Raw genomic sequence first — 23,724 nt, forward strand, 5'->3', positions numbered from 1 at the left:
AAAACGTTTGTCATATAAAGGAGGGGAGTGCTAAAAAATGAGCCACTCTAGGTGCTAAGTACACTCGGTCCACCCCACTTCCTCTCTGACCTCAAATTCTGTGACTTTGTCATTTGTTTATGCCACCCTAACTCACTGGCTTCCTTCCTGGCCCTCACTGCAGAGTTTTTACACTTGATATTCTCTGGAATGTCTGCCTGGACCCATGTTTGCCCAGATGGCCTCATGCCTTTGCCTTCCTGAGCACTGTATTTAAAATGCAACACTCCCACCCACCATACCTTTTTCCTGTTAACCTTCTTAGCCTTCCTTCTCTCACAGCAATAGCACTATCTGGCAAATTGAATTTTACTTGTTTTGTTAATCTCCTGCCATGGAAGTCAGCTCTGTGGGGGTAGCGACTTTATCTCTCCTCCCAACACCATGAGTAGTACATGACAGAATGTAAGTGGTCAATAAATATTTGTTAAACACCTTAATAAGAACTATGCAATGAAATGATTGAACTGGATAAGTGGTTCTTATTCTTTAACACCCCACCACCACCACCATGTAAATAAAATTTTAAACACATGTGCATATGTGCATTATTCTTGAGAGGGGAAAATCTGCAAATTTCGTGGGATTCTCAGCATTCTTTGTAACCTCACAAAGGTGAATAGCCACTGGATCAGATTCTCTTTTAAGTACTTTGAGCTGCTGCATTTTGAGCTCCTCTCCCTCTTCTGAATTCCCAGAGCTTTTTCTCCACTGGCCCATTCCATTTTTCCCCTATAGCAGAGTCATATTCTTGTCTTATCTCTTTACTAGACTGTAGACTCAAAATGCCAGGATTAGTGTCTGATTTATTTCTATCCACCTTTAAGTCCTAACACTGGTCTGAGAGCTGAGAACCTATTGGCTAAAAGAATGAAACAGACAGAAAGAAATTAGGAAGTAATAAAGGAAGAGTCCTGTGCTGGTTTGGAATGTTATGTACCCCAGAAAAGACTATGTTCTTTTAATCCATTCTTGTGGGTGCAGACTTATTGTGGTGGGGAGGGGACTTTGGATTAGGTTGTTTCCATGAAGATGTGACCCAGCCCATTCAAGGTGGGTCTTAATCCTGTACTAGAGTCTTTTAAGAGAGCTCATGGAGAGAGAGAAGTTTAGAAAGTAAATACCCTGGGAGAAGCAAGAAGGACCCACAGGAGAAGCTGAGAGAGACAGAAGCCCAGAGACATTTTGGAGAAAGCCATTCTGAAACCAGAACCCAGGAGAAGAAGGACCAGCAGAAGTCGCCATGTGCCTTCCCATGTGACAGAGGAACCCTGATACCATCAGCTTTTCCTCAATTTCCTTAATGCTTTAATTTGGACATTTTCATGGACTTAGAAGTGTAAATTTGCAACCCAATAAATCCCCATTGAAAAAGCCAACCCATTTCTGGTCTATTGCGTTTTGGCAGCTTTAGCAAACTGAAACAGCTCCTTTTAAGTTTGGACCTTCCTTTTGTCCCAGTTAAGATACGATTTCACTTCTGCTCATCTGAGGTTTGACACATCTACCACATTCTCAAGATGCTGATTTCCTAAATAGAAATTTGAGGTGGAGAATGGGAAAGGCCACAACCAGGCTTTATTTGAACAGCCCATATTTTTGTTTCCTAAAGAGAGCTCTCTCTGCTCTGTTCCAATGTATGGGTTATTTTGGTCCAGTGCTGGTTAGGAGTGGTAGAGGTAAGGGTTGGTTGGTTCCACTCATAAACAGTCTGAGTGCAATTAAAGAGTGGGTATTTGCCCACATCTTTGAATCCATATTTCCTGTCAAGGATTAGTCATGTATCGAAATTCAAGTATCTTCCTTACCTTTGGTTGTTGCAGTGAGCTCACGAGGTCATGCAATCAGATGTCATAGGCCATTCTACACCATCACCCAATATTAGAGCCTTGCAGGTTCTGAAGGCTTAGCCTGGAATAATGCAGTCCTTCATCACATCTGCCTTGCAGATCAGTCACCTCTGCATGGTTTTGCCTCTTACACCAGACTGTGAGTCCCTTGATAGAGGATCCATCCTGATCTATCCCTTTACCCCTCACTGTGATTAATCTACAGTCTGTGTAGAAGAGTCAGGGTGTGGGCTCTTGGCTAGTGGATTTACAGACCGTCTGTCACATACAAAGTCAAAAAATAACAACCCAAAGAAGGGATCAACCAGCTCAACATGGTTTGCAAGCTCCTCACAGCCTGGCAGAACTCTGTTCACATCTCCGTCATCATCACTCATCACTCCCCCTCTTTCTCTCTATTCTCAAGTTTCACTTTGATTTCTCTTAATACCTCCAGCGGGCCACATTTTCTCGTCTTTCTTGACCATCCTCATATGTTCTCTTCCTCGGCCTACAACGTGCTCACCACCTGCCACTCTCCCCCAGTCTTTTCACTTGGTTGACTTCTGCTCCTCTTGAAGGTATCAGCTTATATGCCACTTCCTTTGGGAAGCTGTTCCTAACCCAAGTCTGAGTTCACTGCCTTTCTTATTTAAGAAGCTGTTTAAACTTTGTCTTTCCTAAACAACAGTAAACCCACTCAGGGAAGTGGCTCTCTCCTTTTCATTGTTGTATTCCACAGGCCTAGCATGATGTCTGCAACAGAGCTGTTGTTCAATAAATAATTGCCAAGTGAAAGTTGAACAAACTTGCCATGAGTGTTCTGCATTGCATCAGTGAGAAAATTTGGGCTGTAATGAATAGAAAACCCAAATAAGAGTGGCTTCATTAAAAACATTTAATTGTTTATTTAATAAGAATCTGGAGTTAGGCAGTCCCAGGCTTGGTGCAATGGCTTTGTTGTATCATATGGATGGAAGCTCTTTTATCCTATTTTCCACCACCATTAGCTCAGTGGCTTTCATTGTTCCCATGATCTAATGATGGCTGCCATATCCAAGCATCGCATCCTCATGCATAACTTTCAAAGAAAGGAAGAGAGGAAGAGAGGAAGAGGAAAAAAGTTCTCTCTCTCCATTCATAGTATACTGTTTCTCAGAAGACCCCTCCTGCTGGCTATTTTTTTCCCCTTGAATGTCAATATTTAAAATTGGGCCACATGCCCACTCCTAGACAAATCATAATTCAACCCCGGTGCTTTGAGCAGAAGTCATGCTGCCCAGACAAAACTAGATTTCTCTTGGCAAGAAATATGAGTGAATAGCTGATGAAGTAAGAAGCTCATGATGTCTGTCACTCATATTTTTCATTTCATTACATTTTACTAAAATCCAGAACCCATTTCTCCAAATTTGAGCTCTAACTTAGATTGGTACTACTTAAAGTGCAACATTTGCAGTGGCATGTGATTCTTTTGAACAAGCACTTTGGTAGCCTGTTTGTCATGCAAAGCTGTGTTGTATGTTTATTCTCATCAGCCAGTTTCTCCTGAGCCAGAGAGAAACTTTGACCTCTCCTGAACTTCAAGGTGAACATTGATGCCCTCTCAAAGCAACTGATGACTATGTCAGGCACTGGGAGGGGTCTAACATCATCCTCTGGTAGTTTTCATGTCTAGTAACTTTTCTTGCATGGCCAAAGTGGCAAGAGTTTTGTTCAGTGGATTGAATGCAATAAAATACAATAAAATGATAAAAGTTTTTATTGTGAACAAATTAGCAACTCCTGAATGGATCACAGTTTATCCAGTTACTTGATGATAAATTCAGCAGGGATTATACATTTGTGGAAATTTTGGTTATATCCCCAATACTCAGCTTTTCTAGCTCCTCCTCCTTCCATATACTTATCTGAAAAGTCCTTGTAAACTTCTTTAGTTTCCTAGGCCACTTGAGCAAATACCATGCTATGGGCTGGCTTAAACAATAGGAATTTATTAGTTCACAGTTTTGAGGTTGGGAAAAAATCAAATCGAGTCATCATCAAGGTGAAGCTTTCTTCCTGAAGACTGGCATTCTGGGGTTGGCTGCTAGTGATCCTTGGCCTGGGCCCTCTGTGTCACATGGTGATGCACATGGCGGCCTCTTCCTTCTCTTCTGGCTTCCGCTGACCTTCAGCTTCTTGTTTCCCAAGGCTTTCTCTCTAACTGAATTTCGTTCTGCTTAGAAAGGACTCCAGTAACAGGATGAAGACCCATCCTGGGCCACAGCTTCACTGAAGTAACCTCATCAAAAGGCCTTACTTACAGAGGATCTAAGATGGCAGCATAGAGAGGAGTAGAAGCTAAGTAGTCCTCCTGGAACAACTGAAAAAAAACCAGAAACAACTAGTAAATAATCTGGAATAACTGCAGGGGGACAAACGAGACCATCTACTCATCATACGCCAACCTGAATTGGGAGGAATGCCCGAGATCACAGCATAAAATCTGTAAGTAAAAACTGCAGATCCAAGCTGGGAGACCCCTCCCACCACAGCCTGAGCTGCAAAGCCTTGTGGTGCCAGAGAGAAGCTCTCTCCCAGCAAGCAAATATAGCTCAGCTGAGCTCCAACTGGGATTTTAATTAGCAAGTGTGAACTGCTCCCTACGAGGTATGAATCCCCAACAAGCAGACAGAGGCTTTGGGTGACGACTGACCTTGAAGTGCTGGAGGGTCACCTCAGACTATCTCTGAAGGGGACTTTATGTTTCTTTTTTGCTCAGTGGAGAAAGCCTCAGCCATTTTCAGTTCCCAGTGCTGTGACCCAGACAAGGGTATAGCACAGGGAGAGAGAGACCATTGAAATGCTAATGACCTCCCCCTAGGACATCTATCTTCTCTAAGAGGAAAGGGGTGGGGTCCAGCTCTACTACCTGCCTTTCATTCAGAAATTTGGGAAAAAGAGCCACACCTCCTTACACCAGTCAAGAATTACAGGCTGACACATGCCACCTGCTGGGCAGAAAAACACAGAGACCTGAGTCATCACAGGGTGTACCAATTTTCTAGGATATACCCTCAGGGAAACTGGCTACTGAATATTTCTTCCTTCTGGGACCTGAGCCTATTCTGGTCTGGGAAAACCTGATTGGGGTAACCAAGGAAACCATGCCTAGACAATAGAAAACTACACCTATACTAAGAAAAATGAAATTATGACCCAGTCAAAGGAACAGACTTATACTTCAACTGTGATACAGGAATTGAAACAACTAATAATAAGTCAATTCAAAAAGTTTAGGGAAGATATGGCAAAAGAACTGAACCGTGTAATGAAAACACAGGACATACATAAGGTAGAAATTGAAAGTTCAAAAAACCAACTGGCAGAATCTATGGAAATGAAAGGCACAACACAAGAGATGAAAGACACACTGGAAACATACAACAAGATGCAGAAGAAAACACTCAGGAACTGGAGAACAAGGCACCTGAAAGCCTACACACAGAGGAACGGGTAGAGAAAAGAATGAAAAAACACGAGCAACGTCCCCAGGAACTTAAAGACAAAATGAAAAGCAAGAATTTACATGTCTTTGGTGTCCCAGAAGGAGAAGAGAAGGGAAAAGGGGCAGAAGCAATAATAGAGGAAATAATCAATGAAAATTTCCCATCTCTTATGAAAGACATAAAATTACGGATCCAAGAAGTGCAGCGTACCCCAAATAGAATAGATCTGAATAGGCCTATGTCAAGACACTTAATAATCACATTATCAAATATCAAAGATAAAGAGAGAATCCTGAAAGCAGCAAGAGAAAAGAGATCTATCACATACAAAGGAAGCTTGATAAGACTATGTGTGGATTGCTCAAGAGAAGCCCTGGAGGCAAGAAGGAAGTGGTGTGATATATTTAAGATACTGAAAGAGAAAAACCACCAACCAAGAATCCTATATCTGGCAAAACTATCCTTCAGATATGAGAGAGAGCTTAAAATATTCTCTGACAAACAGACAATGACAGAGTTTGTGAACAAGATACCTGCTCTACAGGAAACATTAAAGGAAGCATTGCAGACAGAAAGGAAATGACAGGAGTGAAAGGTTTGGAAAACAATTTTGGGAGATAGTAGCACAGCAATGTAAGTACACTGAACAAAGATGACTGTGAGTATGGTTGAAGGAGGAAGGCTGGTACCATGTGGGACACCAGAACAAAAGAGGAAAGATAGGGACTTTGTAACTCAGGGAAACCTGGGGTGCTCAACTATTGTAATAAAAGCTACAAATATGTTTTTACATGAGGTGGAACAAATGAATGTCAACATTGCAAGGTGTTAAAAATAGGGTGGGATTGAGGGGAAATACAATCAATGCAAACTAGAGGCTAGTATTAACAGAAACATTGTGTTATGCTTCCTTTGATGTAGCAAGGGCAGTGTACCAAAGCTAAATGCTTATGGTTGGGGAATAGGGGAAGGTGTGGGACTCCTGGCATTGGTGATGTTGTCTGACTCTTTACTGTACTTTAGGTTTATGCTCCTTTCCTTTCGTTGCTTTCTAGCTATCAAGTTTTTGTTTGCTTGTTTGTTTTTCTCTCTTTCTCTTTTCTTTTTCTTTTGCCTCTCTGCCTTCTTTGACTCTTCCTCTGTCTCTGTGGAAGAAATGGAGATGTCTTTATATAGAGAGCGCTGAAGGTGCTCAGTACATAAATACCTGACTATATGGGGAACCAATGATTGTTTACTTAGGACAGAATGTATGGTGTGTGAACAAAACCATTTTAAAAGAAATGGGTTGATGAAGAAAACTTGAGGGCACTATATTAAGTCAAATAAGACAGACACATTAAGGCAAATATTACAGGGTCTCACTGATATGAACTGATTATAATATATAAACTCACAGACATGAAATATAAGTTACCAGGATATAGAAATGAGGCTAAAGAATGGGGAGCAGTTGCTTATTATGAGCAGAATGTTCAACTAGGGTGAACTTAAATGACTGGAAATGTATAAACATGTTGTGAGAATAACTAACAGTGTTGAAAGGTGTGTGAAGGTGGTGCGAAGGCTAAGCTCAGAGTCACGCATGTCACCAGAAGGAAAGTTGGAGGTTGAAAGATGGGAATGTATAAAACAGTGAATTTTGTGGTGGACAATGTCCGTGATTAACTATACAAATATTAGAAAAATATTAGAAAATATTAGAAATCTCTCTTAAGAACTAGAACAAATGTATGTCACTGTAACTAGAAGTTAATAATAGAGAGGCATATAGGGAAAAATATATACCTATTGCAAACTATATACTACAGTTAGTAGTATTTTAACATTCTTTCATCAACAGTAACAAATGTACTATACCAAAACTATGAATCAATAATGGAGTGGGGCATGGTTAGGGGTATGGGAAAATCTGAGTTTCCTTTATTGTTGTCTTTATTTTTTTGTCCGGAGCAGTGAAAATGTTCTAAAAATTGAAAAAAAAATTAATTGTGTTGATGGATGCACCGCTGTATGGTGGTGCCATGGGCAGCTGATTGTACACTTTGGATCTTTGGATAGTTGTATGGTGTCTGAACAATCAATAAAAAAAAAAAAGAAAAAAAGTTCTCACTTACAATGAGTTCAAACCCACAGGAATCAATTGTTTCAGAACACAGTTTTTTTGGTTACATACAGCTCCAAACCACCACACAAACTATGGGAAAATGAAAGGACTCAAATTATTATTGTTTATTTTTAAGTCTTTCTCTTCTTCATTAGTGTCATGATGATGATGAACTATCATTTATTGAGTGTGGCAGGTACTATAGTTGGCCTTTTACAAATATCACCTTAAATACTTACATCAACCCTATAATTATTTTTGCCATTTTAATATTAGAAACCTAAAATTCAGATATTATTTGTCCAGTCACTGAGGTACTGAGTAGTAGAGGTGGGGCTGGGACACTTTCTTCCAATTCTCATTGCTACCCCAATATGCTTATTATTTTTCCAATGTCCACATGTTTTTATCAAGCTTGCACTGGTTAACCCTTCTGTCTTGGGTTTTTTTGTTGTTTATTTGTTTGTCATCCCCATTCATTGGCTGAGACATCTATGAATAGAACCTGAAATCCTTAGTCTCTTTAGTTCAACAACTTTTTTCATGCAGTGCCATCCTTCCTCAAGGCTGCAGGCACTCACATTTAGCTCAGTAAATAAACACCAGGAAGAAAAAAAAACCCAAACTGGAAACAGGCAGATTAACAAATTGCAATCCTATGACTAAGGAGATTTATTCTCCTTTCATATCCTAATAAGAAGGTGTGTGCTAAGATTTTAAAAGCAATAACAAGTAGGGATTGTTCTGCATTCACATAAGCCCAGGTGGCTTTGACATTTCGCTGGAGCTTTAGCCAGGAGGGACTCTTAACAGGTGAGGCTGTCCAGGTTAGATGGAGAACTCTAAGGGGGACCATCAGGCGTTGCTCAACCAAGGAGACGAGAATGAACTGGTGAGTCTTCCCTTCTTTTTATTACAGTCTTCTCAGTGTGCCCAGACTGTGGGCAGTGACCATTGTTTTCAACTAATTTATGAGAGACTCTAGCACTGATGTTACTGGCTTTAAAGCCTGGAAAAGTTTAAGTCTGGCAAGGCTCCTTGGAGAGCAGTGAGCCGCTGTTTTATTGCAGAGTAACCTGCAGTAGCTAAGAAGGTTGTGTCCGCGGGATGGTATAGTTCTTGCCTTTTCTTCCTTATATGCAGCAGACCACATGAAGTTTCTTCCTCAGACATTTTCTAGAATAATCAGAATATGGTCCTACATGATGTTCATTGAAGTCTCCCCCCCTTATTATCTGGGTCACTGTGTAATTGGCCTCTAAAGTTGTTGAAAAATGAAATTGTTTCTTTTTTCATTTTTTTATTTTGGGTATGTTTGCATTGCCTAGGAACAGGGTGCTTTTAGCTCAAGTCATGCTTTTTACTAAGAGCACAGAAAGGTTTTAAGCACCGAGTATTGAAGAAGGGATACCATATGTCCTGGGATTTTAGCGCGCATATAAAAAGAAAAGTTCTCTTTCCTCTCCAATTCATTTTCCCCCATTGCTCCTTTGATCAACATGTATAAATCTTGAAGAATAATCACTAAAAGCATTGAAAACGCCTACAGTGTGTATTTGGTGCCAGGGAGTTTACATTTAGTATGATATGTAATCCTCACAATCTGATGATGAAAGAGCTAATCTTATTTCATAGGAAAGAAAGCTGAGACCAGGCAGGTTAAGTAGCTTGGCCACTGTCATCCAGGCTGCAGGAGACAGGGCTGGGAATCCAGCCCAGTGCTTCCCCCTGCCAACCCCAGCCCAGGCTTTTACACTACAACATTGTCTCTGGGGAGGCAATAAGCAAAAGAGACCTAGAGAGAGAGGGGCAGGAGGGAGGCAAAGAGGAAGAGAGAGAGCACTGGGCGGCTGAAAATAACACAAGCAAACATAGTTTCATATGTCAGAAGCTAACAGTTTCTTCCTCCCTCTAAAGTTTCTTATGAGATCTGTGGGAAATCCAAACACACCCTCTCTCCATTTACCTTGTTTGTTAACATAAGGAAAATAAGTGACTTCAGCTACCCACTAAAGCAGACACTGACTATGTGAGGTTTCTGAGTACTAGGAAAGTAGCCAAGCCAAACTGAAATGTTCTGTAAGTGTAAAATGCACCTCAGATTTCAAAGACGTAACATGAATGAAAAAAGTAAAAATCTCATTAAGAATTTCTATATTGATTTCACGTTGAAATGACAATAGTTTGGATAGGTTGGGTTTAAACAAAACATATTATTAAAATTATTTTCACCTGCTTCTTTTTACCTTTCCAGTGTAGCTATTAGGAAATTTCAAAGTACAAGTATGGATCACATTTGTGACTTGCATGATTGGACAGTACTCATCTCCACAATGTTACAGTGCTCTCAAGTCTTCAGACTGTCAGGATTTAAAGAATTCAGATCTACTCACCTGTGTTCACTGCTGAACAACCCTGCTTTAGTCAACATGCAGATGAGTAATCATGAAGAAATTCATGTTGCTCTTTATTATTCTCCAACTAGGTGCTGTATGTATTTGTAAAATTTATAACCAAGTCTTTTAATTCTCTTAATCACAGTGGAGGGGGTGGGGTATCAAAGGATTATAAAACGTGTCAGTTTCCAGTTTCCTTTTTCTTGTGGGTGATCAAATACATTTAGAACATCCATCAAAAATCCCCATTAGGAATCCCCGCCGTTGTTTACTTCATGTCATCCGGGCATGCTGGGAAGGGTGGTAAATCTCTCCTTCTCAAATCTTCTCATGAGTTTGGGCGGAAAAAACAAGATGCAAATCCTCTCCTGCTATCATATAACTTGGTGAGTTGGGTAGGCCTGAAGGGAAACTGACTTAAAATTTTTAAATAGCCTGATTTTAAATCTCGCAAACAAATTCATTTTTCTTTTTAAAACAGTCCCAATGTCAAACCAAACCTGGGTGTGGTCTAGTCCCAGCCTTGGGGATTGTTGGTCTGTGACTTTTAACAGCCTTTTCCCACTTTTTCTCTTCTTTCCCTGAAGTTCTTTCCCATGGCACGATCTGATATCTTCTAGCTTTCATCATTTCAAGTGAGCAATCACTTCTTAATGTGGTGAGAGACTTGGAGGTAAAAACTCCATATGGTTGGGGCAAATAATAAATTCCTTTAATCAAACACACACTAGGAACCTGAGAGGATGGGGAAGGCCTGTGAGGTTATTCAAACACACACTTAGGTTACCTTGCTGAGCTCCACAGGGATATGAAGCACTGCATTAGCCTCCAGGAGTTGAGTTCTGTTGCCACTCAGGTCCTAACTCCTTGGGATGGGGGTGGCGGAGCAAATATTTACTGTTCCAAGCATGAGGCTGGGCACTGGACAAGCAGTATTTTATTTCACCCAGCCTGTGCAATAGATATGCTCACTGTACAGTCCTGCATTGAACTTCTTGATTTACCTCCTTTGCCCACCCTCTCCATTATTATTCAACTCTCATAGTCTCCTTTCCTTTTACCTGACTTTTTTCTAAAAATTTGCCTTGACCAGGTGTTCTACTCTGCCCCTCCATTCATGCTCAGGTTTACTGTCTTCTCTTGAACCCATAGCTTCACGAAAAATCCCACAGAATCCTTCACAACTCCAGACTCTAAATGAAGCTGGAGACTTCAGGTTGTATAGCTCAATTTCTAATGGAATGGGATTTGGCCCCACACAGACCTAGACATGAATTCTGGTTCTGTCAGGCAAGCTGTTTACCTCTCTGCATGTTTGTAAAAATGGGGATAATAATACCTACAATTCAGAGTTGCAGTGAGGATTAAATGAGGTAATACTAGCTTTTCCAAAACTGTCTTCTGGACAACAATATTGTTAATAGGCATTATGTGACTAAATGTCCCCTTTTTTCCCTTACCAAGTAGGTTTGTAAAACACTAGGTGAAATGGAGGTCAGCAGGTAAAGCAGCGCTTCTCCAAGATTTTAATAATTTCAGTTCTTTAAGAATCTCTAGGATGGGCAGTATAGTGTGCTGCTTCCCACACTTAGGCATTCACGGAATCCTTGCATATGTTTGCATGTGCAGATTCTCTCATGACTACCACCATAGGAAAAAATTGTTATATTCTCAATGAATTATAGTCATTTATAGTGAGGTGAATGGTGGCCCTCCAAAAAGTATGTCTACCTGGAACCTGTACCTGTAGAATGTGACCATATTAGTCCGGGTTATCCAGAGAAACAGGACTAACAGGACATACAAACACGTAAATATAATGAGATATAGGCTCACGTGACCATGGCAATTGGCAAATCCAAATTCTTCAGGGCAGGCTGTAAACTGGGAGCTCCAATGAAGGTTTTGACAAATTCCCCAGGAGAATCTGGCTGCCTAAAGTTGAAATGGAAATTCTTTCGGACTGCTAAATTCATCAGTTCTCCTGTTAAGGCCTTCAACTGATTGGAAAAGACTTCTCTCATTGCTGAGGGCAAGCTCCTTTATTGATTGCAGATGTAATCAGCCATAGATGCATCTGATTAAAGATTTAAATCCACAAAATACCCTCACAGTAACAATCAGGTCAGTACTTGCTTGACCAAACAACTGGACACTATAACCCCGCCAAGTTGACACATGAACTTAACCATCAGAGTGACCTTATTTGGAAAGGGATCTTTACAGATGTAATTAAGTTGAGGCTCTCAAGATGAGATCATCATGGATTATATGTGGAGGAGATGCATGGGGGAGGAGGCGGTGTGGCCAGAGAGGCGGACAGTGCAGTGATGTGGGTGACAGCCACCCAAAGCTGGAAGAGAGGAGGAAGAGTTCTCCTCTAGAGCCCTCAGGGGGAGTGTGGCCCTGCCAGTCCTTGATTTCAGACTTCTGGCTCCAGATCTGCGAGAGAATAAATGTCTGTTGTTTTGAGCCACAGAGTTTCTGGTAATTTGTTACCGCAGCCTGAGACACTGATACAGGCTTGTTTGATCATTGTTAGCCTTCTGGGAGAAAAATGTCCTCTCTCCCGACTGGGCATGTCTGGAGGCACCCTATGAGCTCATCAGCCTCTGCTCCAGTTTCAGGTACCCTCTGGTCACATTTACTTTCTGGACAAGGTCCTGCTTCTGCCTGTGAGCCACAAGTGTGGTACTGTTTTATTCATATCTTGCAAAGCACAGCCATTCCATTGATTCTCCCCTTCTGCACAGATATGCACTGGCTAAGTGTCAGAATTAAGATAGGGAGGAACCCCAGAAGGAAAGATACCCTCTTAGCGTTGTGGACATTGAATTATTAGGAGACTTGGACTGTGAGAGGGCAGATCTGGGCTTTAGTGAAGGATCTGCTCCTAACCATGTAGTGTGGATAAGTGCTTTCTGCTCTTTGGAACCTAACCATGCAGTGTGGATAAGTGCTTTCTGCTCTTTGGAACTTTCTGGTTGCCTGGGAATTACACCACTTACCCTCCTGACTCAAAAGATTTATTAGGGTCACATGAGGGAAAGTACTATGAAAATATATGGGATTCACTTGCATAAAAGGAGTTGGAAGTCATGATGTACAATTTGAGAAATGTAAAAATAATTAAGTTATATTGATTTGAGGAATAGTTCCCCTTTGTTTTATTAAAACTTGGGGAAAGAGAATTGTTGGAGGCCTACCACTACAAGAACAAATTTTTGTATGAAGAGTTAGTAAGAAAACTCATGAATTTTGAGCCACAGTTTTAGAATAATCACGAATACTGAGATGTCATGAACTCCTCCATTAAAGGCCCCCCCAAATAATTTAAAAAACTCAAAAAATTAAAATTGAAAAGTTCATGTCCTATTGGCTCTCCCCTGTTTTTTGTTCAACATTTATTTTAATAGCTTAGACAAAAATGAGCTTATCTAATCTTTTATCTTGCTATGAAGGAGAGATAACATTATAGATGACAGAATCAAGATTCCAAAATTTCTCTGGGCTGGAATGATAGGACAGACATTGGCAAGATGCAAGGTAACAGGACTCAGTATTGAGTTTTTGTTTTAGATTATTACCAGAATACAAAGTGAAGATATCAACAACTTGGAGTTGGTAGCTATGCATGAAAAAGAAGTTGGAGTGCTTTTTTAATATGGCTGAATTTAGTTGCCAGGGTGGTGTGGCTATTAAAAAAAATCCATCCTGGGATACCTTAAATAGAAGTCTATTTGGCACAATAGAAGAAATAATAGTTCTGTTATACTCTGGACTGTTTAGGAAATCTCCAGGAAGTTATATTTAATGCTAATCTCATGCTTTCAGAGACATTTCAGTAAGTATAGTGTATTTGGAGGTATATCTGCATATCACAAATAAAAACCGTTCAAAATAAATTGGGGACATTTTCCCAAAGAACAATCATGGTTCACTCATTATGCTCTGGAGGAATGGCATGGGTGTCTTCCAAAAGTAGAATGGCTGTTGCTGAGAACGAACTACAGGTTGGCATATTCCATCCTGATCTGTTTCCTTATGGAAGAACTTTCTGAATCATCAATAATGGCAGAATTGTAATATGATTCCCTTCAGTGACCTTTGCCATTCTCCTCCCATTGAATGTGGGCAGAACCTGTGAATATGATAAGATACAGGTCCTGTGATTATGTTATATTTTATGGCAAAAGGGATTTTACAGATATAATGAAATGTACTCAGTTGAGTTGATCAAAAGGGAGACTGTCTGGGTGGCCCTGACCTAATTGGGTGAGACCTTAAAAGGGTCTGGGCCCTTCCTGAAGTCAGAAACTTCAAAGAGCAAGAGAGATTTGATGCAAGGGAGGTTCTCATTTGAAGACAGAGGACCCAATACAACAAGGACCTGTGAGTGACCTCAGGAACTTAGAGTAGCTTCCAGCCGACAACTGGCAAGAGAAGGTTGGCCTTTGTCCTTAAGCTGAATTCTGCCAATATCCATGTTGTTAGTGGATCAAGGTGGTGGATTCTCTGCCCGATGCATTCAAATGACCAATTCCTAAGACACCAAGATTTCAAAGGAAGAAAGAGTTTATTGCCAGGCACAAAGCAGGAGAGCTGATGGCCTAACAAACTGCAGTCTCCCCAAACTGCAGTAATTCTGATAGTTTCATAGTATCAAAAGACGGGCAGGTTTCAGGATAATGAGCACAATGGCTCCACATGATGTAATTAGAGGTGATTTAATTATTGAGCATGCACAGATTGATTACATGCTTAATCACAGAACATGTGTAAGAAAATGGTGGCCTTAATATGATGATGGGTGTTATTTTTCGTATTATGCTGAAGTATAGGTCACTTTTAGGTCAAAGTCTAGGCTACTGCATATGTCAGGCAGCCCATTTTAGTTAGATCTACCTTTAGTTACTAAGATAACTTGGGCTTCCTGTATCAAAAAGGGGAAGAGAAATGAAACAAAATGAAGTTTCAGTGGCTGAGAGATTTCAAATGGAGCTGAGAGGTCATTCTGGAGGTTATTCTTATGCATTATATAGTTATCCCTTTTAGTTTGTAGTGTATTAGAATAGCTAGAAGGAAATACCTGAAACTGAAACACTGCAACCCAGTAACCTTGATTCTTTTTTTTTAATTCAGTTTTATTGAGATATATTCACATACCATACAATCATCCAGTGTACAATCAATTGTTCACAGTACCATCATATAGTTGTGCATTCATCACCCCAATCTGTTTTTTGAACATTTGCCTTGTACCAGAAAAAGTGAAAATAAGAATAAACTATAAAAGTAAAAAAGAACACCCAAATCACCCCCCCACCCTATTTTTCATTTATTTTTTTGTCCCCATTTTTCTACTTATCCATCCATACACTGGATAAAGGGAGTGTGATCCACAGGCTTTCACAATCACGGTGTCAGCTCTTGTAGGCTACATTGCTATACAATTGTCTTCAAGAGTCAAGGCTACTGGGTTGCAGTTTGATAGTTTCAGGTATTTACTTCTAACTATTCCAATGCATTAAAACCTAAAAAGGGATATCTATATAGTGCCCAAGAATGCCCACCAGAGTAACCTCTCGACTCTGTTTGGAATCTCTCAGCCACTGAAACTTTACTCCATTTCATTTTGCATCCCCCTTTTGGTCAAGAAGATGTTCTCAATCCCATGATGTCAGATCCAGATTCATTCTTGGGAATCATATCCCACATTGCCAGGGAGATTTATAACCCTGAGAGTCAGATCCCATGTTGGGGGGGAGGGGCAGTGAGTTCACCCACTGAGTTGGCTTAGCTAGAGAGAGAGGGCCACATCTGAGCAACAAAGAGGTACTCAGGGGGAGACTCTTAGGCACAGTTATAAGCAGGTTTAGCCTCTCCTTTTTCTTTTTTTTTTTTTTTTAAATCTTCATTTTATTGAGATATATTCACATACCATGCAGTCATACAAAACAAATCTTACATTTGATTGTTCAAAGTACCATTACATAGTTGTACATTCATCACCTAAATCAATCCCAGACACCTTCATTAGCACACACACAAAAATAACAAGAATAATAATTAAAGTGAAAAAGAGCAATTAAAGTAAAAAAGAACACTGGGTACCTTTGTCTGTTTGTTTCCTTCCCCTATTTTTCTACTCATCCATCCATAAACTAGACAAAGTGGAGTGTGGTCCTTATGGCTTTCCCAATCCCATTGTCACCCCTCATAAGCTACATTTTTATACAATTGTCTTCGAGATTCATGGGTTCTGGGTTGTAGTTTGATAGTTTCAGGTATCCACCACCAGCTACCCCAATTCTTTAGAACCTAAAAAGGGTTGTCTAAATTGTGCATAAGAGTGCCCACCAGAGTGACCTCTCGGCTCCTTTTGGAATCTCTCTGCCACTGAAGCTTATTTCATTTCCTTTCACATCCCCCTTTTGGTCAAGAAGATGTTCTCCATCCCATGATGCCAGGTCTGGATTCCTCCCCAGGAGTCATATTCCATGTTGCCAGGGAGATTCACTTCCCTGGGTGCCAGATCCTATGTGGGGGTGGGGGGAGGCAGTGATTTCACCTGCCAAGTTGGCTTAGCTAGAGAAAGAGGGCCACATCTGAGCAACAAAGAGGCATTTGAGAGGATAGCCTCTCCTCTGCAGTAAGAAGCTTCATATGGGCAAGTCCTGTGATGGAGTGCTTGGCACATCAAACCACCAGTCCTCAATGTTTGTGAGAACATCAGCAACAATCCAGGTGAGGAAGCCCAACACTTCAGCATTTTCTCCCAGCTCCTCAGGGGGGCCCTGCATGTATATTTTTATTCTCTGGAGGACGCTTTTAAAACCATAGCTACAATACTATTATCACACATAAAATATCAATAATTATCACTTTTTAATGCAATTTTATTGAGATATATTGACTCACCATATGATCCACCCAAAGTATACAATCAGTGGCTCACAATATCATCACATAGTTGTACATTAATCACCATGGTGATAATTATTTCTTAACATAATCAAATATCCATTCAGTTTTCAAATATCTAATTGTCTCATAAATGTTATAAGTAGTTTTTTTCCACCCAGCAATGTTTTTTTTTCTAGTTTGCATTGATTGTATTTTTTCCCCAATACCACCTATTTTTAACACTGTGCAAGGTTGACACTCATTTGTTCTCCCTCATGTAAAAACATATTTGTACACTTTATCACAATTGTCAAATATTCTAGGTTTCACTGTATTATAAAGTCCCAGTCTTTATCTTTCCTCTTTCCTTCTGGTGTCCCACATGCTCCTAACCTTCCTCTTTCAACCATACTCACAGTCATCTTTGTTCAGTGTACTTACATTGCCCATCACCCAAAATTGTGTTCCAAACTTCTCACTCCCATCTTTTATTATCTGTCTGTAGTGCTCCCTTTAGTACTTCCTGTAGCACAGGTATCTTGTTCACAAATTCTCTCATTGTTTGTCAGAGAATATTTTAAACTCTCCCTCATATATGAAGGACAGTATTGCCGGGTATAGGATTCTAAGTTGACGGTTTTTCTCTTTCAGTATCTTAAATATAACACACCACTTTCTGTTTGCCTCCATGGTTTTGACTGAGAAATCCACACAGTCTTATCAAGCTTCCTTTGTATGTGATGGATCACTTTTCTCTTGCTGCTTTCAGGATTCTCTCTGTCTTTGACATTTGATGGTATGATAATTATGTGTCTTGGCACAGGTCTATTCAGATCTATTCTGTTTGGGGTATGCTGTGCTTCTTGGATCTGTAATTTTATGTCTTTCATAAGAAATGGGAAATTTTCATTGATTATTTCCTCTATTATTGCTTCTGCCCCTTTTCCATTCTCTTCTCCTTCTGGGAAATCCATGACATACATATTCATGTGTTTCATGTTGTCATTCATTTCCCTGAGACATTGCTCATATTTTTCCATTCTTTTCCCTATCTGTTCTTTTGTGTGTAGGCTTTCAGTTGTCTTGTTCTCCAGTTCCTGAGTGTTTTCTTCTGCCTCTTGAGATCTGCTGTTGTATGTCTCTATTGTGTTTTTCATCTCTTGTATTGTGCCTTTCATTCGATAGATTCTGCCAGTTGTTTTTTCAAACTTTCAATTTCTACTTATGTTTGCCTAGTGTTTTCTTTATGGCCTTCATCTCTTTTGTTGTATCTTCCCTGAGTTTGTTAATTTGGTTTAGCACATTTCTTTGAAAATCTTTAATAGATTGTTTCATTAAACTGAAATGGTATCTCAACTGTACCTTGATTGAGGTGTAAGTTTGTTTCCTTGACTGGGCCGTATCTTCATTTTCCTTAGTGTAGGTTGTAGTTTTCTGTTGTCTAGGCATCTGATTTACTTGGTTACCCCAATCAGGTTTTCCCAGACCAGAACAGGCTCAGGTCTCAGAAGGGTTTCCCTGAGGGTGTGTCTTAGAAGATTGACACACCCTGTGAGGTCTCCAGTCACCTTGATTTTCCTAACCTGCCCAGCAGGTGGCCCCTCCTCCCAGTAGCCTTGATTCTTGAAGATGATTGCATAACTATGTAGCTTACATGGTGTGACTGTGTGATTGTGAGAAGCCTGTGGCTCACATTCCCTTTATCCAGTGTATGGATAGATGAGTAGAAAAATGGGGTCAAAAAGTAAATGAATAATAGGGAGGGAGGAGGCCTATGGGATGTTTTCAGTGTTCTTTTTTACTTTTATTCTTTTTTTTTTAATTTTGGAGTAATGAAAATGTTAAAAAATTGACTGTGGTGATGAATGCACAACTATATGATGACACTGTGAACAATTTATGGTACACTTTAGATGACTGTATGGAATGTGAATACATCTCAATAAATTGCATTAAAAAAAGAGATAAGTTTGGACTTGGAGTAGGTTAGTTCTGGGCCGATCCAAGACCCTCCTTTAATAAACATTAGGGGCTGTCTTTAATGACCATAAGACTCTAAAGTTGAAAAACTGGATTAAATGGGTACAAGTGAAGGTTAGTCACAAGGTCACAAGGTTTTTACAATCACAAGGGCACAAGATAAAAGTTATACAATCATCAAAGATCAAGGTGGTTTGATTATAGTTTGACAATTTCAGGTATTTCCTTCTGGCTATTCTAATACACTTAGAAAGTAAAAAAGAAATATCTAATTTATAATTTAATAATTATAATAATTTGTTAATTCCTAACTTCTCAGTACAATGTGAGCTTGAAATAAGTACCCAAATTCAGAAAGGAACACACCTTAGCCAACACCTTGATTCCAGCCTTGTGAGATCCTGAGCAGAGGATACAGCTAAACAGATTTCTGACTCACAGAAACTGTAAAATAATAACTTTGTACTGTTTTGAGCTACTAAGTTTATGGTAATTTGTTATGCAGCAATAGAAAACTAATACACTGTCATAGCTGTCCAACAGATATTGTGCCTTATAAGATAATGAGCAGCCTACCTTAAGCAAATAACAGATACTCACCTGTGAAGGATGATATGCAGCTATTTCTTCCTAGAGAAGAATCTGAACTAAAAAATCTCTGATGCCCCCTCCTTATTAGTGATGTGCTTATTCTACCAATGACCTTTAAGAGTATAGGCCATGTTGTGCATGTCTTTGATCTGGGGCAAGAATTCTGGCTCCAGAAATTATCCCCGCTGATCAGATCATGCATCTCATTGTCTTTTGATCCACATCTACCATGTTCTCTTGCTGTTGGCCTCAACAAACAAGGGTCATCAGTTGTACTTCAACTTCCAGGAAGAGCACACATTCACTCTTTTATTTATAGTATTACTGGTTGTCATTATGGAATGTCTTTAGTTGAGAGTGATAAGTTCATCTCTTTGGTACTGGGTTTTGCTAAATGGTGAAGGGCCTTTCTGACTTCAACGCATGAGGAAAAATTTAATATTTGGTCTACTTTAATAGTTATTTTGAACCTCTACAAAATTCAGTTTCTTTGATCTGCAAATTGGAATAATGCCTATCTCATAGGATAGTCATGAGGATTAAATGACACCTAAGTAAGTGCTCAATTACGGTTAATTCTTATTGTCAAACATAGACAAAAATCAAAGTGATTCAAGACATCTTCTGCCTACCCAAAGGACACTCCATAAGATGATTATTATTCCTCTAGGACATAATATGTGAAACATTAATTAAGAATACTTACTAATTAGTGATAACCAATACAAAGCATTACATTTGGTCAAACCAAACTAGACATGGCTATAGTAACCTTGAAGCATGACAGAGTTAGAGATAAGAGAGCAGAGTTTTAAGGATGTTCTCCCATCCATCACATAAAAACCACAATTTGTCATGTTCAGATAAAATAACAAAGGGTAGATTGTTAATAATAAATAGAAAATTGTTGCTGTGATTATTGTTTAAAAAAAAACAACAAGAAAATAAAACATGATAAATTCTAGTCTCATGGAAGGACACAGAGAGATCATCTCCTTGGCCATGAATCAAGGGACCAAAAGAAAAAAACAAATTGCTCTAAGGCGATTGGAACATTCTCACCCTTGGAAAAGCCCCAGCAAAAACTGGCCTTGACATTTACAGAAGTTCATTGTAATACCAAATGTTATTTATGTTATATCTTGGTTGAGTAAATAAATTTGTAACTTTGTGCCATATAAGAATCTTGGTTTGAGTAAGTGAAAGTGTTATGAACTATAACCCAAAATATCCATTTCAAAGGATTTGAATTACATGCTACTGTTCCCGTGAATGGTGGGGACTCAATGAATATTTTAGATGGATAAACACATGAATGGTAAACATAAGAATAAAAGGACTTACAAAAACTGAAAAGGACCTGGTCACAATACAGCACTGCATAAATGCTAGTGCTCCAGATGCAGTGAAAATTCAGGAACAGTGACAGAGGAGACCCCAGGGGCTGGTTCCACAAGACTGAAAGGGTCTCATGAAAAGGGAATTTGGGGAAGTAACCATGTTTGTACAAAGCTGCACCCTTTAATTCTCCTTTCCTGAGTAATTTGGCCTATCTTAGTTATATCTCTTGACTGTTAGAGCTCCCTATAAAGAAAAGGAAGGAAGGGAAATAATGTGAGTGCCATCTACATCTTAGTACTTCATGTATGTTCTCATTTACTATCTATGAGGTAGGCACTCAGTATCCATTTTGCAACTGAGGGCATCGAGGCTCAGTTAAATAATGTGTCTAAGGTCACAGTACATAAGTACAGAGGCAGGATGCTCTTTTATGTCACTTTGCTTTCCTCCTGTATGATTGAACAATTATTGGACTGGTGTGTGTGTGTGTGTATAGTTTCTGCATCTAGCTAATCTTCTAATCAGTTTGGTGTTTATCCTAAAGCCCCTTTCCCCAGGATTTCATATTACAAAGGTGAGCAGTTTTCCTTTACATCTCTATTTGACTTCAATTTCGACAACTTGTGCTCTTTGGGAAAAGCAAAAACTCCTTTTAAGCCATTGGATCAATCACTCTTAGAAATACAATTTATAGTGTTGGCAAATAACATTTAGTTCTGAATATTGCCTGCAGTAAAATCATTTTACAGTGAATCCAGTGGGACTAGCCACATTTAATCTACTGAAATTTTGTTGAACTATATATTACTCAAGATAATATTAATACTTAACACATATTGAGTGCTTAAAATGTTTCAGGAACTATGCTAAATGCTTTGAATGCATTATCTCATTAGTTTCTCACAACAACCCTGGAAGATAGTTATTGTTATTATTCCCATTTATAAAGGAGGAAATTAAGGCTTCAGAAAATGTAAAGTTCATTGCCCAAGGTCATATATCTAGTTAAGTGATAGAGGTAGGATTTGAACTTGGTTTTCTCCCTCCATATCCCCTACTTTTAACAGCTATACCAGACTACTTCCATTGTGTTTACAACCCGCTCCCGAGACAGATAAGGTATCCACATTTTTCACATGAGGAATCTAAGATTCAGAAAATTTATGTCATTCATCCAGCTCATATGGCGAGTATGTGCTGGAACAAGGAACAGAACTGGGGTTGCTAGAAGGCAGTGGGGTGGAGTGTAAGGAACAGAGGGTGTCAGACCTTGGCTCTAACTTGTGACCTTTGGCAACAATCTCTGTCAAAACTTGTGTGTCTTTCTTTGTCACTCCTAATCCAAGCTGTTTCCTCTGTGTTCTGGACCTAGAAAAAGAACATTAGGACTGCGGTACTTCTTCTGGTATCTAGAATACAGAATTCCAGCAGGAAAATAAAAAGTGAAAGAATATCACTTCTTAGAGAAATACAAATCAAGTTAATGTGGAGATGGGCACAACCTCTGTGCTATTCATTTCAATTAGTGGGTGGTGGCAGGTCCCTTACCTCAAGGAGACACATCCTGTTTCCTTTATTAACCCTGATCCAGCATACTGTAGCATAAGACTGAAATAGTCACCTCTCTCTTCCTTTGATTGGACTTACTGTCAAACTACCTGCTAACATTTGCTGAGAGCTTACTTTGTGCTCAACACCTTACAATTCTCATTTTACCTTCACAGCTACTCCTCCAGGTGTGTGCTATTAATATTCCCCTAATAGCAGATGTGGGAATGGAGACTTAGGAGAAGTTAAAGGTGGCAAAATTCACTTTACCACAAGAAAACATTATGAATAATGGTGTACTAGTTAGGGTTCTCAAGGAAAATAGAATCAACAGGAGACATCTATAAATACAAGATTTTATAAAAGTGTCTCATGCATCTGTGAGTATTCATGAGTCAAAATTTCATAAGGCAGGCAGCAAACAGGCAACTCCAGTGAAGGTGTTCTATGAACTCCTCAAGCAGTGAACTGGCGATTCTGATGAAGGTATTTAATGAACTCCTCAAGAAACCCTTCACTGGCTAGCTGAAGAAGAAGTGAAGGTCTTCTGTCTGTCTCGCTTACAAGTCTTCAACTGATTGGATTCAGTCCAGCTGATTGAATTCTCTCTTTGTGGAAGACATGCCCGTCATTGATGTAATCAGTCACAGCTGCAGCCAATTGATAGATGATTTAATAAACCAGCCCTCTGGTTTATTAACTAGCCACAAATGTTCTTGCAGTAACAGGCCAGTGCTTGCTTGAGCAGACACCTGGACACCATCACCTGGCCAAGTTGACACATGAACCTAACCATCACAGTCCACCCCTTGTCAATTTGACAGTTATACACATCACCTTAAACCATACTTTATCTCTAAGTAGAGAACAATAACAGACATATATTTCACCTAACAATACTCCACTGTCCTGAGTACAACTGGAAACACACTAAATCTCTACAGAATAGGGGGCAAGTCTTTGGGTGACATTAACTCTTAAACTTGATTTCCTTTAACTTACATACTGCAAAATGAACAATACAGCTTTTGTCATATGCTAAGAGGATAAGATAGAGAAGAAAACAAAGATATTTGCTTTACAGACAAATACAAACATACTCATTAAACAATCAAGGAGGAAATATTCATGCCATCATAGTCCTCATTTCTGTAACTGGTCACATGGTCATAGTTCATATTTATCACTAACTTCTTCCACTAGCCATTCCATGTTCCCTTTACCCTCAGCAAGCACTTCAGCTGGCCATGGTTCTTTGCCTGGTGGGGTGACCCAAACCTTTATTCCTGAAGTTTCTGGACCATTGGTAGTCCTGCCTGGATGGGGTTGTTGCAGTTTTCCATTGAGTTTTATCACAGGGCATGGTAGTACTAAGAGACACCCTAGGGGGTCCCCTGTATTCCAGGAAAACTCTTCTTTACCTCCAGTATATAGTTGGAGTGCTGTTTCTCCTTGATAGTCAGGATCAATCACCTCAGCCAGTACAGTAATCCCCT

The 23,724-nt window shown here is 39.6% G+C and overlaps 1 protein-coding gene across 4 annotated transcripts in view; it reads left to right on the plus strand.

Annotated features, from left to right (window-relative positions):
- Positions 1–8,227: 8,227 nt before the first annotated feature.
- ATP13A5 (ATPase 13A5) overlaps positions 8,228–23,724 on the plus strand; it is a 131,458-nt gene continuing 115,961 nt past the window's right edge. For all 4 annotated transcript variants that reach the window (XM_037838149.1, XM_037838169.1, XM_037838159.1 and 1 more), the window contains exon 1: positions 8,228–8,358. In XM_037838149.1, the coding sequence (XP_037694077.1) occupies positions 8,299–8,358 (60 nt within the window). In that variant the 5' untranslated portion in view covers positions 8,228–8,298. The remainder of the gene's footprint in view (positions 8,359–23,724) is intronic.

Source organism: Choloepus didactylus, chromosome 1 (genome assembly GCF_015220235.1).
Source record: "Choloepus didactylus isolate mChoDid1 chromosome 1, mChoDid1.pri, whole genome shotgun sequence".
NCBI lineage: Eukaryota > Metazoa > Chordata > Mammalia > Pilosa > Megalonychidae > Choloepus > Choloepus didactylus.